Here is a 16,099-nt window from a genome sequence, read left to right as displayed (position 1 = left end):
CGCTGACTATAGACGTACGCGGCAAAACCATTCGTACAGACGAGATTTTTCGTGACCTCCAATCATAAGTGAAGAGGGCTACGCTCCATCGACCGATTCCTTACCACAGCAGCAACGTGGCAAGCTGCCAGTTGTTTCGACTTGCCCTGGCTGCTGCTTGATCGCCTTTTCTCGTGGTTGGCGTGCGGGAAGTCGGCCGTGTAAAGCCCAGAATGAGTGACCGAAGATCTAGCACAGACAAGTCAGGGACGTATGCAAAGCAATGCTGACAGCTCACGTTTCTCATGCAGCTCTTGCTGTATTTCAGTGGTAAGGGCAGGAACCTGAACATCGTGGAGCTACAGTGCAGCAACTGCCTGCAGTTCCACCACGAGTCGTGTATCTCCTACCAGCTGGGCAAGCTGGTGCCGTTCCTCTCCAACTACGTATTCACATGCCGCAACTGCTCCAACACCGGGCTGGAGCAGTTCAAGAAGCACCAGGCGCGTGAGTGTGGGCGGGCTCCGGCGGCGGGGCCGTGTCGTGCGCCGGCCTGAGCCGTCATCGGCCGACTCTTTCCGCTGCCGGGCGGTGTTCTCGCTGTCCGGGAAGTGCGTGCTACGCATGCTGCAGGGTGCATCCGAGCCCCATCCAGCAGATCCAGCGCACGCTGGCCATGCATGCTCGCACACCCACTTACCGGCATGACGATGCAGCGTGCTGTCGTGATCTGACCTGTCCGATTGTGTTCTGTGACTTGTCTTTCCCGTCGCTCCCCGGGTCTGCGACGGTGGTGCTGCTCCAGCGCCACCGTCGCAGACCCGGGAAGCTCTATGCCCAGAGATCGCTCGGTGGCGGGCTGTTTGTCAGCCCAGAGCCGACGCGGTTTGCCGGCGGCTCTGCCCCGCCCCGGGGCGACCCGCCAGTGACGCGCCGTGTCACTGCCGGCAGAGTCGAGCCAGATGTGCGTGACGGCGCTGGCGAACCTGCAGCAGGCGGCGCTGCGCGAGGACGGCCGCGTGCTCTTCTCGCTCACCAAGGACATTGTGCCCTGGATCGAGATGCATTGGGAGGGCATGACCACCATGGCGCGCCGCACTACGCAGAGCTGGAAGCAGACGGTACGGAGCGCCGGAGGCTCGGCTGCGAGCGTCGCGCCGCACTACGCAGAGCTGGAAGCAGACGGTGCGGGGCGCCGGGGGCTGGGCTGCGAGCGTCGCGCCGCACTACGCAGAGCTGGAAGCAGACAGTACGGGGCGCCGGGGGCTCGGCTGCGAGCGTCGCGCCGCACTACACAGAGCTGGAAGCAGACGGTGTGGGGCGCCGGGGGCTGGGCTGCGAGCTTCGCGCCGCACTACACAGAGCTGGAAGCAGACGGTACGGAGCGCCGGGGACTCGGCTGCGAGCGTCGTGCCGGCCGACCCGGCCCGCTCGCCGCACGAAACGTGCTGGCTCGTCGGCGACGTATGCAGCGAATGTGGCTGGTCTCAGCTGACCCTCGGATCGGTTGGCCAACACACCCCCGGTGTGTAAGCCAGCGGTCGATGCGGCGACGTTGGGGAAGGCCCGGACGTGGTCAGGGTCGGGCCGTGCCGGAGGACGGCGCCGGCGGCTGGCGCCCGGTCTGCGCCGCCGGTGTTGAACCCACAGTGGATGCCAGCTCACGCGTGGGGTTGGTGGTGGGGCGGGGGGAGCTCGGGATTGCTGCAGTTGTATCCTCGTGTTGTAAGGTGGAAATGGCCATGGTTGTGGTTCAGTGCGGGGGCTAGTCGCGGCACATCCGCAGAATGCACTGCACGATTCTGATATCCTGCTGTGCACGCTTTGTTTTAAGTGCAGCGATGCCGCCGCGTCCTGTCGTACGGTTGCGCACAGCGTCCCGCGGCCGCGGTGCTGCAGCCGCCCGGCGTGTACGTCTCGGCGTGAGGCGGCGCCCCGGCCGCGCCGTCTGACGTCGCCCGCCGCCCGGCCGCCGACAGATCCAGCGCACGCTGGCCAAGGACTCGGCGTCGCTGTTCCGGTGCGAGGAGAGTGCGCCGGACGGCAGCGTGGCGGCCGGCCACCCGCTCTACGGCCTGCGCCACACGAACCTGGCCGCCATCCGGCCCAGCTACGACCAGCTGAAGCAGCGCCAGGCAGACGGTAGGCGCTCCCACGTATAGGCTGGTGCTGGGTGCATCCGAGGACGGGCTCGTTCTGAGGTGTGTTTGTAATTTCGCGAATTTTGGCTGTAAATGTTTTGAAAGGCTATGTAATTCATTTTTTGCGTGTTCTTCAGTCATTTAGCGGGAATTGTATGCGGCAACAATTAATATCCGGTCGGTATTATTAGCATGTTACAGGTGGGCAACCGTACTGCGCCCCTTCTGTTAGCTTTAGTGGACGCTGCGCGGTGCCGGCTGCCGTCCCCCGTCCCCCGCCCCCCCCCCCTCCGTCCCCCCGCGGCTGACTGACCCTGACCTGACCTGACCTGACCTGCGCCGGTCGGCGACTGCAGCCGTCAAGTCCCGCGGCCCCAAGCGCAAGGTGCTGGAGCAGTCGGCCGGCTCGAAGAAGACACGCAGCGAGGGCGCCGTCCAGAAGCTGCACGGCTACCCGCTCGACCACCCGTTCAACAAGGACGGCTACCGCTACATTCTGACCGAGCCGGACCCGCACGCGCCGTTCAGGTGCGCCGGGGCGGCCGACTGCTGCCCGCCGAGCCGGGCCTGGTCGGACGGCGTCGGGAAGTGTCACATGCGCTGGCGCTGCCCCGACGTCCGGCACGCTAATGACCTGACCCAGTCGGACGCCATGTGCAGTTGGTCAGCTGTGTCTCTCCCAATTCATCAAAACGCACCGCCCGACGCCGTTTGCGCAGTACACGCTATACGGTCAGCGTTAAGTGGTGCCCCTCGCCTGTCCGGTACACCGGCTCCCTGGCGGCTGTGTGAGTAGGTTCAGAGTTCCGACCTGTGCGAGAGACGACGCTCTGGAGTTCGACCGTTGACAATGCCTCGAAGTGTCGGTCGCGTCGGCGCTTCCACGTCACCATGACCCTGACGGATAGTGCGCTTACTCTGCCCTGGCCTCGCCTCTCGGAGCCGACGCGGCGCCGTCCCTGTTGTGGTGACCCCTTGCCGCGGCGCGAGCGTGGCGGCCCCTCTGACGCGCCGCCGCCGCCGACCGGCCCGCAGACAGGAGTTTGACGAGTCGTCGGAGAGCGGCGGGCGGCCCATTCCCGGCTGGCTGCACCGGGCTCAGTGTCCGTCCGCCGTGCTGCTAGCTCTGCACGACAGGTACGTGCCCTCCCGCTCGATGTCAGGGGTGTCCGAGCCGACGGCTGAGCCCTGGCATTGCCCGGAGTGAATGACAGTTTTAAGCTTTGCGCGCGGTTGCGTTAGGAGCTCGCTACGCTGCGTTGAAACAGGAGTAGGCTTGAGTTTCAGTGCTGCGTTGTGCGCTTTTCGGACGTTTTGTTGGGCTGTGACAAACGGTGCGAACTTCGGCACAGGTGGACTTCGTACGCTATTGCGAATTCTGGTGTTAAAACTGACGGCGGCAGTTTGTGACCGACGGCACACACCTGGGCCGCCTCGCCCCCACACGGCCGCCCGCGCGGGTGGCAGCACGGCACCGCTGGCCGGCTCGGTCCGCTTCACTGACGCTGCCGGGCGCGGCGGCAGGGCGCAGTGTCTGAAGATCTCGGACGACCGGCTCTCGGTGACGGGCGACAAGGGTTACTGCATGGTGCGCGCCACGCACCCGGTGCGCCGCGGCGCCTGGTACTGGGAGGCGACCATCAGCGCGCAGCCGGACGGCGCCCACTGCCGCATCGGCTGGGCCGGGCCGCTCGCCAACCTGAACGCACCGCTCGGCTACGACAAGTTCGGCTACTCGTGGCGCAGCAGGTGGGTGCTGCTGATGGGGCTGGTGGCGCGTGGGCCCCCAGGTCACGTGAGCGGTGCCGGACGGGTGGGAATGAGAGCATGTTTGGTGCCTGGGGTTTATCGAGCTCGCCGCGCCGAGGGGTTCAAGAGGCGGCGGCGCTGAACCACGACCAGGACTGGGAGGGGTCTCCCCGGTCACACCTGGCCGTGTAGGAGGCGTCGTTCGCCCCATACTGCATCGCGGTAGCCCTGGCGGTACCGCCTCCCGCTGGGTGAGCGGGCCGTCCCCCAGTTGGACCCGGAGTGGATGGAGAGTCGCAGCGCCGTTTTAACAACCACATTCTCATGCAAAGGACGTGGTTGTCGAACCCAAAAAGCTGCCGTCTCCTTTGCGGGGGGGGGGGGAGTACCTGCGTAATCGCGGGTTAAAGTGATTCTGCAGTGAGGAGAGACCCCTGGCCTCCTTCCGGTCGTTTCAGCGGCAAGGCGGGTGTGACAGATTTGGGAAATGTTCTGAGATGCCAAAAACTTAGAGGCAGACGCTGGTGTTGAGGTCGAGTTCAGGAATGGTGGGAACGGTCAGCGAGGACAACTCGCGTCTTATCTTGTCTGACTAAGCAGCCTTCAGGCTTTGGCAGCTTTTAGTCCTCAATACCCCCAGTGCCCCGTTACACAAGTCGTCTGACATCGTTGTGTCATGCAAATAGAGCCGTTGTGCTATGTTTGATGCCGGGCCACGTGGGCGTCGCAGGTAACGGGCTAGCCGACGCGGCCGCAAAACGGGCAGTACGTGCACTCTGCACACGCTTTTTATCACTGCCGGCCAAGAACCCAGCCATCACGGCCTGGATAAAAGGATCTGACAACGCTGCTGAAATTAGACAGCCAACAGCAAGCTTAAAGCGATTAAGCCACAGATGGGACCGTGGGCGTCGGGCTCTCGCAGAGCAAGCCTTAAAGAAGTACCCCCAGCAGTATGGGTATTGGCCACACGCATACGCGACGCACGGGCTCTTGCTGTGCGACGCACAGAGGCCTGGCTGGTCCTGTCGCGACGGGCTGCCCACCGTTTGCCACGTTACTTAGTCCTGGCCGCAGGTCACTGAAAAGCGGCTGCCTCACTGCGAACGGCATTGTTTATCTCTTGCCTGTCTGGACATAATTGGCGATGATTTTTGCTGGCTTGCCACGGCTCAGCTGTTTCTATTTTTAACAGACCTAGGATGGTCAGCTTTTTGCATATCTCGGTAGTTTTCTGATATGGGCGCAAAATGACCACAGCAGTCGACGCGCCCCAAAACTCCAATCATCATCACACGGTCCTGATTACCATCAAAGGCCATCATTCTAGCTCCTTATGAATACAAATTGCAACCCCACTAATGACGGTGCTTGATGTGCTTGTGTTGTGTTCGCTTTTGCGGCTTGCCTTCGTGTGTTGACACGCTGCTGCGGGAGTTAAGGGCCCGGGAAATCGGTGCAGGCGGCGGCGCGCGAGGCGGGTGCTTGGTAGACGTCGCCCGGCTGCAGGTGGTGTCGGTGGGAGGGCGCGGGTGCTCGTCCGGTGACTGCCCCCGCCCGGCGGCACGTGCAGCTGGACTAATGCGGACTCCCGGACGGGAGCTGCCGCCGATGACATCATGCAGCGAATGATCGAGCGTAGATATAGCACTGATCTCGGAATTAGTCCTGATGATGTCATCATGCTTAATTCCTCATACTCACGCACGCAGTTTACTGCGTATGTAAGATGAGTTTTGGTAGACACCCCAGCATAAGTTATTAATGACAAAAAGTTGAACACCACCGCGTAAGGCTGTATCAGCACTGCGAAACAGAAAATGAGGTAGTACGCAGTGAAAGCGGTTTGGCATTCCGTCTTGCCGTCTGCGTGGTCGCCGGCCTCTTCGCGTGTTCGCGATTACTAACTATGGTGCGGACCTGGTGAGAAAGGCGCCGCGGCGTGCCCACTCGAACGCCTGCCACCGCGGCCGGCGATGCTCGGAAGAGCTGTGGTGATAACTAGCTGTGTCGGCCGGCGATGCTCGGAAGAGCTGTGGTGGTAGCTGGCTGTGTCGACCGGCGATGCTCGGAAGAGCTGTGGTGATAACTGGCTGTGTCGGGATCAGACCGCGGAATGTGCCCCGCTGAGAAATAAGGCTTCACTGAATGGGCCTTCGGGATGTAGCCCGTGATCATGCATTGACCTTGGTGGTATGTATTTTGGTATATAATCCGATAAAGTCGCTATGCTGTGCGTGATCTGGTGCCACCAGTTCTTCAAAGTGATTCAAAATGATAAAGCTCGCTTTTTTTCTGGTCGATTCGCGGCATCCCTCCTGCAGTCCGGCGGGACCCGGCAGGACCCGTCGATCCTGTCCAGTGTATCCCCGGGCGTGCCGTGGGTGAGCGCCGTCCGCGCGCGTGGCCAAGGACCGCCCCTGACTCCGGCGCCACCGCCGCCGGCAGGAAGGGTACAGTCTTCCACGAGGCGCGCGGCCGCCACCTCAGCGCCGGGTACCAGCAGGGCGACGTGCTCGGCATCCTGATCCAGCTGCCCGAGTCGGCCGTGCCCGCCCGCCTTCCCGACAGCTACAAGGACAAGGTAGCGCGCCCCCGCCCCCGGCCGCCGGGAGAAGAGGGAGGGGCGGCAGCCGTCCGCCGCTGGCGCCGGCACGTGTCTTGACTGTTGGGCAGGTGGCACCGTGCACGACTTCGGAGTATCTTCAGGGCCGTTCCAGCCCCACCGGAAGTGTTGGCGTTTCCTGGAGGCGGACCGTAAAGGTCACTGCGCACTGGCCGTCGGACGGAGCGGTCGGGGCGAGGGAAGACTGATGCTCACCAACAGAGGACGGACACGGCCGCGACCTGGCTCACGTCGATGACCAGGCGCCAGCTAACCTGATTAATTTAGGGAGGTTATTGGCACTAGAGTCGTCTTTGAGCACGACAGAATCGCGTTAGCACCTGGAGCTAAAATTGCGCGCGGGCTTCTGTGTAGGCCGAATGGAGCAGCCGAGTGACCTGTATGCGGTGGACTTGGATCTGTGACACGGCTTGGGGTTCGCACGCCCGTCCTCTGGTGACCGGCTGTGTGCGCGTCCCCAGCCTCTGATCAAGTCCAAGTCGCACCTGTACTTCGAGGAGAAGGACGACGTGCCGGGCACCCTGGAGCGCCTTCAGCCCGTGCCCGGCGCCTGCATCGGCTTCTACAAGAACGGCAAGCTGCAGGGCCAGACGTTCCACAACCTGTACGGGTGCGTGTTTGCCAGCGGCCGGCGGATCCCCTGCTCCGCCGCGGCCCTGGACGTGGGTGTAGCCCGGCGGCGGGCCGGCAAAGATGCAGCAGCCAGCCGTCATTGACACTCGCAGCGGGCAGGAGTGACTGGGTTCGGGCACTTACGCATCATAACAGTCAAGGCGCCTGCCGAAATACGTGCGCAATGCAATCATGATTATTATGATGGTTCAAATGGTCATTACGCTTCAGGATATAGGAGTGCACTGTGTGCGGAGGTGATACGGATAAACCGGCTGTCAGTCTTCGGCAGCGGGGCAGCTCACACGGCGGCATAAGGTGAACTGTAGCCTTGACTTTCGGCTAACTACGTCTCCGGCTACTAGGTTTCTCTGTCGACTCGAGTTGATAGTCATCCAATTTATTCCAGATATGCAACAGTATTGATCGCCCAGATCACCCATGTCCATATCGAGGAGGCTGTCTGACATTTGAATGTTAACATACTCCACTCCAGCCTCAGTGGCGGGCGCACGAGACTCGTACGTCCCGCTCCTCCCACACATTTTGCGGCCTTTTCATCTGATTGGCATGAAACGTGGTGGGATGGCTTAGATGGATCGTGTAGGGATTATTCGCACATAAAAGCTCTTCTTCGCAGACAACAGAGACAACAGATTCGCATGAGAGGTTTGTCTAGGGCCGTATGTCATCATCCGTGAGTCCATAGAATTGAACTGGGTGCCGACTACACCACTGGACCCGGCGGAGACGAACAGCCGACTGTCGGCGTCGTCAACATGCCGTCAGCACCTCCTCCGTAAATCGGGCAGTTGTTAGCAAGTCACGTATTCAGCCCTGGCACCAAACTAATGGTGGACTTGTTATCAGGACAATAATCATTGATAACAGCCTTGAAACCTTGTGTGCATCTTGACAAGGGCTGTAGCGACCCTTTAGTCGGGTGGTGTCAAGAGCATCGTTAGAGGACCAGATGTGATTACCTACAGCTGTCGCGGCCTCTGGGGACCGTTGTGAACACGGCAACGACGCTGCTCTGTGACCTGTTGGCTGACGCCGGGGCGGCCTCTGGGGACTGCTGCGAACACGGCAGCGACGCTGCTCTGTGACCTGTTGGCTGGCGATGGGAGCGGCCTCTGGGGACTGCTGTGAACACGGCAGCGACGCTGCTCTGTGACTGGTTGGCTGGCGGTGGGGGCGGCCTCTGGGGACTGCTGTGAACACGGCAGCGACGCTGCTCTGTGACTGGTTGGCTGGCGGTGGGGGCGGCCTCTGGGGCCCGCTGTGAACACGGCGACGACGCGACCTTGTGACCGGGAGCATGGAGCGCGGAGTGCTGGCAGGCAGACCGTCGCAGACGCGAGCCGGACGTGGACCTGCGATCGACGCAGGACTGTATCCTGGTCAGTTCAGCGCACAAAGACTGCGTTGCCTTGGTGCACTTTTGGAATCACACCATTTCTGCCCAGACTAACGTAGCTTACATTGTCGCCACAAGTGCACTCAGTTCGTTGAAACTAGCATACTCAGGTTTTTTCTGCCAAGAACGCACCGTTTTTAGTGCGTCCTAGAGTCCCTGTACCTGAGTACGCGCGTTTCTGTACCTAAATATGCTAGCATAATGCTGCCTGACAGTGCAGTCGATACGTCCTAACTCCCCCCCCCCCCCCCCCTCCCTCCCTCCGTGATAGCGTAATGGTAAGCTTAGCAGTGTTAATAAAACAGCGCGCCATTTTCTAATAGCAGGATAGTTGTGCACTATTATCACCACTGGGGTCTGCCCTATCGGCGGGAGTATTCAACGTCAGTCATTGCTTTAAGATACTTAATAAAGCGTTCATTTGAATACAGTTCTGACGGACCCACCGGCACATGTATGCCAGCAGGCGGAAGCCAGTTAAATAGCGCCAGTCACTTGACAACTATCGTTTTGGCGAGATCTCTTCTCTCGAGATCTCTCGAGAGGCGCTGCTCTGCACCGGACGCTGTCCGTCGATACAGAGGATCAGCAGGCCCTCTGTATCCGGTGCCCCCGTCCGTCCGCCCCACTCACTGGACAGGTAACGGCTTGGTAGCATGCTACGGCACAGATCGTTAGATTCTTCGCTTCGCTATATGAGCATGGTGCTCAGCCTAATCAATGAGTGAAATGATCATATAGCAGACGGATGGATCCCGGTGCCAGATGATTGTCGGCGGACGCGGATGGATGCTGATGCCAGATGGTAGCCTGTCGGCGGCGGACACGGATGGATCCTGATGCCAGGTGGTAGTCTGTTGGCAGCGGACTCGGGTGGATCCTGATGTCAGATGGTAGTCTGTCGGCGGAGGATGTCAGCGCCATCACCGGCTGACATTTTCGGCTCCTAGTTATGGGCTTTGAAGGCCTGCATTCCCTGAAAACGCTGTAGTCATTATGGCGTGCAACCCGGCCGGACTAGTTTTTATGACGTCGCCCATTACCCACTGCTCATGAATATCTTTGTCACAGCAAGTTTGACTTCTTGCCTTTCAGTGTATCTAGACAGGTTTGATTTTTCTTCCTTATGTTGTCAAGCATCACGGCGGCATGACCTTACGGGCCACCGGTACATCTCGGGGATGGGACCGGAAATAGAAAAAAAAATTTAGTCACCACACTGCCTGTTGGCTATTTTTTCACGGCTCTAGCTCAGTTTGGCAAATCGTGAGTCCACCAACATACGAAGCTAAAGCGTTGATAAAGCGTTTTGATCCGTGAACGTGATCTGAACCGTGAGTTGTTCAATGCATTAGCGAGGAACATTATTCATTAGATACGACAGTAGTAATAGCCTTATTCCTCGGAGAAAAACCAGGAGAATAGAGATATGGATGGGTTGATATTTGAGCAACGCTTTATTATGTTCTGCTCTGCTCTATATATGTTCTGCTCTTGACGTTGAGCATGACTTTATCGAAACAATAGCAGAAGTGAATATATATATATATATATATATATATATATATATATATATATATATATATATATATATGTATATCATTCATCATCATTCACTTCTGCTATTGTTTCGATAAAGGCATGTTGTCGAAGTATCAACCCCCCATCTATATCACCATTTTCCTAGTTTTTCTCCGAGGAATAAGGCTGTTACTACTGTCTTATCTGATCTGAGCCGTGATCCTGTCTCGTGCCTCTCACGGACGTCTGGGAAGTCGCGTGTGGTCCACACTGCACAAGGGCTCATGTTTGCACAGGTATGATGCAGTTACTAAGTCGCGGCTGCAGACCGTGTGGCTGGGTATGAGTGGCGTGGCAAAAGTTGACGAATGAGATATGTACATGCAGGTGTTTTGACTTCGGCAGTCTTGAAAACATTTCTGGTAATCGTCATGAACTTTACTAGGTAAGCATGAAAGTAACGAGTCGTTGCTCTTCGGTACGGGTTTCTCGCGACCTTCAGCAAGGGCCAGTCCTGTTTCGGTCAACCCTCGGTGTCGCTGATCAGTCGGGCTCCAGGACATGGCAATGATCCGCCGCACCGGCTGGCTGTGTGCCCGCTCCCTGCTCCTGTTCTTGCGTTTGTTGCAGCGTACTTGCATGTGATTTTTTGTCCAGCGTTACAAAGATTTAAAACTGGGAGAACATGGGTTGAGCAGAGTCCGTAATATTCAGGCCCTCGCCGGTGTGCGCGCTGAACAAACTGATGCTGCGTTACTGACTGCTGGGCCGCGCACGACCGGAACGATTCAAAAACAAGAATAAACAGGCAATATTGAAAAATAGCGAAAAGTGGAAGACGCAGTCACTCAGTGAAGATAGCAAGCGAAAGTTTCCTATGGGTCACTTAACTAGGCTAGGGTAAAAGAGCTTCATCAACTTTTTTGAAACAAGCGGAGCCCCACTCCGGACAGATCTGAAGGCAGTCTGTTGTTCTGGCTGGGGAGATGGTGTTCTTTATTGTTCGGTAGACGATATTTTGCTTGCCGTAGTAAGCACAACATCGTCTCCCAGGCTCGGAGTGGATGCGGGCAGGCGAAGGCGATCGTCCTGCCGCGTTCGCCCTGAGTAAAAATCATATTTTTGTGTTGAAAAGGGAAGGCATGGTCCCCGAAATGTCCGACATGCGATCGAAGTTTCGCCTTCCGGACACAGTTCGTGCACACAAATGTATTGACCTCTGAAGATGCGTGTGGCTTATTCAGAGCAGTGTCAAATACAGGGATGCGGTTGGGTCTGTGTGAGAGGACCAGGCCGTGCAGCAAAGTGGCAACCACGTGTAGTGGTAGAGAATTCCGGACGTGACTGAGTCGTGCTGCTGCGTTTGCGTCGGCCCCCGCCTTGGTTTCTGCCGGTCTGTCCCGACGCGTGCAGGAGACGTCTACTCTGGACGTCGATCTGTCCACGCGTGTGCGGGAGACGTCTGCTCTGGACGTCGACCTGTCCCCACGTGTGCGGGAGATGTCCGCTCTGGACGTCGACCTGTCCCCGCGTGTGCGGGAGATGTCCGCTCTGGACGTCGACCTGTCCCCGCGTGTGTGGGAGATGTCCGCTCTGGACGTCGATCCGTCCCCACGTGTGCGGGAGATGTCTGCTCTGGACGTCGATCTGTCCCCGCGTGTGCGGGAGACGTCTGCTCTGGACGTCGATCTGTCCCCACGTGTGCGGGAGATGTCTGCTCTGGACGTCGATCTGTCCCCACGTGTGCGGGAGACGTCTGCTCTTGACGTCGGTCTGTCCCCACGTGTGCGGGAGATGTCTGCTCTGGACGTCGATCTGTCCCCACGTGTGGGGGAGACGTCTGCTCTGGACGTCGATCTGTCCCCGCGTGTGGGGGCGTGTGTGCGCGCCCGTACGTGTGCGTGTGCGCTGGTTCGCCCGCCGGCCACACGCCCCTGATTGGCGCGCTGCTGCTGCTGCACCGCAGGTCGGACTACTACCCGGCCGTGTCCGTGTACCGGGGCATCACCGTCAGCGTCAACTTCGGGCCCAACTTCAAGTACTCGCCCAAAGACGTCCGTTGGCGGCCGGTGAGTGGTCGGCCGGCCGGCGCACGAAGCTGGGCCGTACGCGTCAGCAATCAGCGCACTTGTCATGCTGTTTTTCGTTTTGTTTGCCGTCACTTGAAACCTTGCACCCTCGATGCGACTTTGACGCTCGCCAGGAAACAGCGTGGACGTGGGGGTGTGCCGGGGCAGAGGATTGACGTGGGAGCTGGAGAAACCCTGCGCCGGCCTTACGAGCGAGATGGCGACGCAACGGTGCTGGGATTGCAACGCATCAGCGACCATTGCGGTCACTCACCGTGCCGCTGTGTGCCTGCACCGTGCAGACCAACCGGAGTGTCTCAGCCCTTACCAGATTACGTACAGGCGGCGCCAGCTGGTCGGCCATCTTGGAACAGCCGAATACCCCAGTGGCTGCGGCTGGGGATCGCTCGCCCCGCTGTGGATTGCCTGGCCGTGACCGGCGTGCGGCGGTGTGAGGGGTGTAAGCTTAGCTGGCCCCAAGCAAGCTCCCATATCCGCCGCCGGGCCTGCCACCAATGCCCATGCTTGCTGGGTTTAGCCCCGCTCAGGTGAGAAGCCACGTGTCTCTTTTGACAAGCGTCGTCCGGTCCGAACGGAAGGTTTCCGACGTGTGGAAACGGGTGCAGGCCAATTAGGGATACAGCTGGATAACTGCGCCGGTGGCATAGCAGCTCTGGAAACGTCGTCGTACCTCGACCACCGGAAAACATATGTCGTATATTTGGCTTTCACGGTCGTGCCTGAGTAGCATAAGCACGTTTGTTATCCATAGGTCACATGGGTCAGATCTAGTCTGCGTCACAGGTTTTTGCGTCACATCCGCTCAGAGCACGTGGCTGGTCCCGTGCGCCCGGGGCGGCTCTCGGGCGCGGGGGTGATTTGCTCGACCTCTCCTCTCCCGCGGCCGCTCCGTGACCTCCGACTTTTCGCCTGGCAGATTGTGGCACTTATCTGGGATGTCCCGGTAAATGCCGCCATCAGTGAATGGGAGCGGATTGGGTATGCTTTTGGGTGCCCCACGTCAGTGAAACGCTAGGAAAGGAGCGCATTAAACTTCTCGGGAAGCTCATGGAGCGAGGGAAGCAGATCTTGTTAAAATACATTATTTGTTCATCGGCAAGACAACTCACGATCGAATTTTCATTGGTTTCAAGAATGTTGGTCCGATGAATGGCCTACGATTCGTCGGATTTGGAGCTGTGTGGGCGAAATCCAGCCATGCAAGGCAAAAATGCCCTTTAAACTGTGCCATTTATGATCAATCATTAAACAATTTCTAATGCTAGAACGCTGAATCCGTGGTCACGTGGTCGAGTCACTATCTTTTTTTGCTCGCCGAGATCATGCATGATTTCTTCAAAACGTCCCCCAGCTGGCGGATCCATGGTTTGTGCTGGAGCGCATTTGGCTGGCTGCACGCACGGACCCACATTTTTGTCCTAACTGGTCACTGGAAGGGGCCCTACCACATTAGTGTTACAGCAAGAAACTCCTCCCGACAACAGTACTACGATTTTACTTCTACTGCCAAGACTTGTACGAGGCATTAGTGTTACGCGCCGAAACGTATATTTCAAAAACGTTTGCCCGTCATTACTTCTGCTGACAGTGATGTGTTGTCGACGTATTTGGTCGTTATTTACTCACGACATTACTTCTTCTTCAAGACGTATTTCCGCGACATTAGTGCCACACGACAAAACTTCTATGCAAAAACGTACACCCTTCATTACATTTGCTGCAAACACTGATGCCGTCTTTACTTATACACATTACGTCTACTGCAAACGCTCAATCGTAGAATGCAAAATGTTCGGACACTTAACAAGGCGTGGGAACAATTAGCAGGCGGAAGGTAACCCAGAATGGACAACACGGCCTTTCAAAGTTGGTGGTGTCGGTACGAAAAATCATATATTCATCATGTTTGTTGTTTTGTCAGTTCGACCTGCTTGGCGTTTGAGTAGAGTGTAGCTTTACTAGCAGAATTCCAATGACAAATGAACTTTTTGGTGCATTAGTTTTGCCATGTGGCACTAAGCCTTATGCAAGTCGTTGTAGTTGAAGCAACGTCGCGTTTTAGTGAACACCAGGCCAGGTGTGTAGATTCACGTTCAGTCGGAATCCTATCCACCTCTCGTCTGTGACAGGAAGAGTTGTGACGTTTGCAGCAAACCCCGTGTTTGGATATTTTAGGGCTGGTTTAGCCGTTTTTCCTGCTTAGCCCTCAGACTTGTTTTACAACATTGAACAAGTTTGGTAGAGTTTTTGTAGTTGGTAATAAAAAAGTAATGAATCTTGCGTAGCAATACTACCGCCGTGGGTCTGTAGATCACAAAATTTGCAGTAGCACCGCCGCATCAACACCATGGTTTGAGTATCTTTCCTTGTTTCGCCCGTCGAAAAGTTTTCATGTGTTCACTCCCTCGGTTTTTCTGTGAAGCTTCCGAGTACACGCTCTGAGCACGATTGCCAGATGCCGCGCCAAGTATTTGTGGTAGCAGTCATATTGCTTGTTAGTGAAGACTATCGTAATAGACATAATGACGAGTATGAGCTTGTAAGCTGTGGCCTGTTGTGCGGTGCTTATACCACATATAACTATGCTCTAGAAGTAATGACGCGTTTGAAGGGAATGTTCCACGTTTGAAGATATTGAAGCCAACATCAGATATGATGAAATAAACTGCCTTATAACTATTGGTATACTTTCAAGTAGAATAGGCTGCTCTAGACAGCGTCATTTCTCTGTTTAGTACATTTGCTCCTTAATGCGTTAGCATTTGATTACGTCATCGTACCTTGCATAACATTGATTGAGAGCCAGTTGACGGCCGTTATATCTGAAAATCGTCCTCACGAAGCTACGGAAGTGAAGAATCATTTTTCATTCATTTCCACATCATTTTTTTCAGAACACTTTCCTTACCTTTTTACAATATGCGGAACGAGTACTTAAAAGCCATCCGTGTACAAGCGAGCTAAAGTTTGCGGAACGCAGTCATTGGTATAGGGGTCGTGGCCTCTGGAGAACAGCCCGCCATGCCTACATGTGGAGCCGCCGACACTAGTCTGCCGACACTTCACTGCACTTCAATGAAGGCATAGAACTGGTGAGGAGCTCCGTTTTGAAGCCAGCTTCCGAGTGCGCACAAATAATCAGGGCAGTCAGCGCGTCCGCAGACGCCAGAAAACAGTGAGTGCGTACAGAGTTCCGGATATATGAGCGTGTGTATACGGATGTGTTAAAATCAGAACGCGGCAAAAGGAGCGGTGTGTGTGGCAACTGGACGAAGTGATTCACGCCGTGCCATCATTGCTAGTTTTTTTTTACAGCGAAAGCATGCGCAATCAGTGAGGTGCTACTTTACGCATTGAGGCAGATGCGAACAATTTTCAATATCATCGAACTCCTTGAGAGGCATTTTGTGCATTCAAAATCCGAAGCCCGCCCATGCCCTGTTGACTGGAATCTTGCGGCACTTGGCAGCACGTCAGCGGGCTAGAAAGTGCGTGTTCTTTTGCCTGGGTGTCCGTGCACGTTGGGCTTGCTGGAAATGAGAGAACCGATGCTGCTGCCGAGGAAGCAGCAGCCGGCCGTCGTCCCCGTTCCGCTCACACGTCGTCCTCCGATCGAAGCCACTTGCTGTCTGCTGAAAAAGAAGTGCCAAGAGGCTTTGGGCCAGACGAGCCTCGACTCACGTGAACGCTAGAAATTAAGTTCGTGCAGTAAAAGACAAAGTGGGTGACTGGATGACCTCCCACTAAGTCAACAGAGGCGAGAAAGTTAGCCTCTGTCGCCTCCGTATCGGTCATACGTCCAGTTCTCTGGCTTTCTCCTATCCGGAGAGCGAGCGGCGTCCTGCCCTCGCTGCGTCCACCCGTTGTCAGCTGTCGCCATCTCACGGCTGAGCGTCGGCACTGCCCTCGCTGCGTCCACCCGCTATCAGCTGTCGCCAGCTCACGGCTGAGCGTCGGCACT

General features: G+C 57.0%; 1 protein-coding gene across 6 annotated transcripts in view; it reads left to right on the top strand.

The window, feature by feature from the left end:
* The window catches only part of ash2 (Set1/Ash2 histone methyltransferase complex subunit ash2), a 29,318-nt gene that overhangs the window by 6,429 nt on the left and 6,790 nt on the right, over positions 1-16,099 (top strand). For all 6 annotated transcript variants that reach the window (XM_037236182.1, XM_037236183.1, XM_037236179.1 and 3 more), the window contains exons 3-11: positions 308-486; positions 931-1,100; positions 1,959-2,121; positions 2,477-2,648; positions 3,156-3,257; positions 3,645-3,869; positions 6,318-6,453; positions 6,957-7,105; positions 12,015-12,117. In XM_037236182.1, the coding sequence (XP_037092077.1) occupies positions 308-486; positions 931-1,100; positions 1,959-2,121; positions 2,477-2,648; positions 3,156-3,257; positions 3,645-3,869; positions 6,318-6,453; positions 6,957-7,105; positions 12,015-12,117 (1,399 nt within the window). The remainder of the gene's footprint in view (positions 1-307; positions 487-930; positions 1,101-1,958; positions 2,122-2,476; positions 2,649-3,155; positions 3,258-3,644; positions 3,870-6,317; positions 6,454-6,956; positions 7,106-12,014; positions 12,118-16,099) is intronic.

The sequence above is a fragment of the Pollicipes pollicipes genome, unplaced genomic scaffold (assembly GCF_011947565.3).
Source record: "Pollicipes pollicipes isolate AB1234 unplaced genomic scaffold, Ppol_2.1 Scaffold_7261;HRSCAF=8764_pilon_pilon_pilon, whole genome shotgun sequence".
Lineage (NCBI taxonomy): Eukaryota > Metazoa > Arthropoda > Thecostraca > Pollicipedomorpha > Pollicipedidae > Pollicipes > Pollicipes pollicipes.
This window is presented reverse-complemented; position numbering and strand designations above follow the sequence as displayed.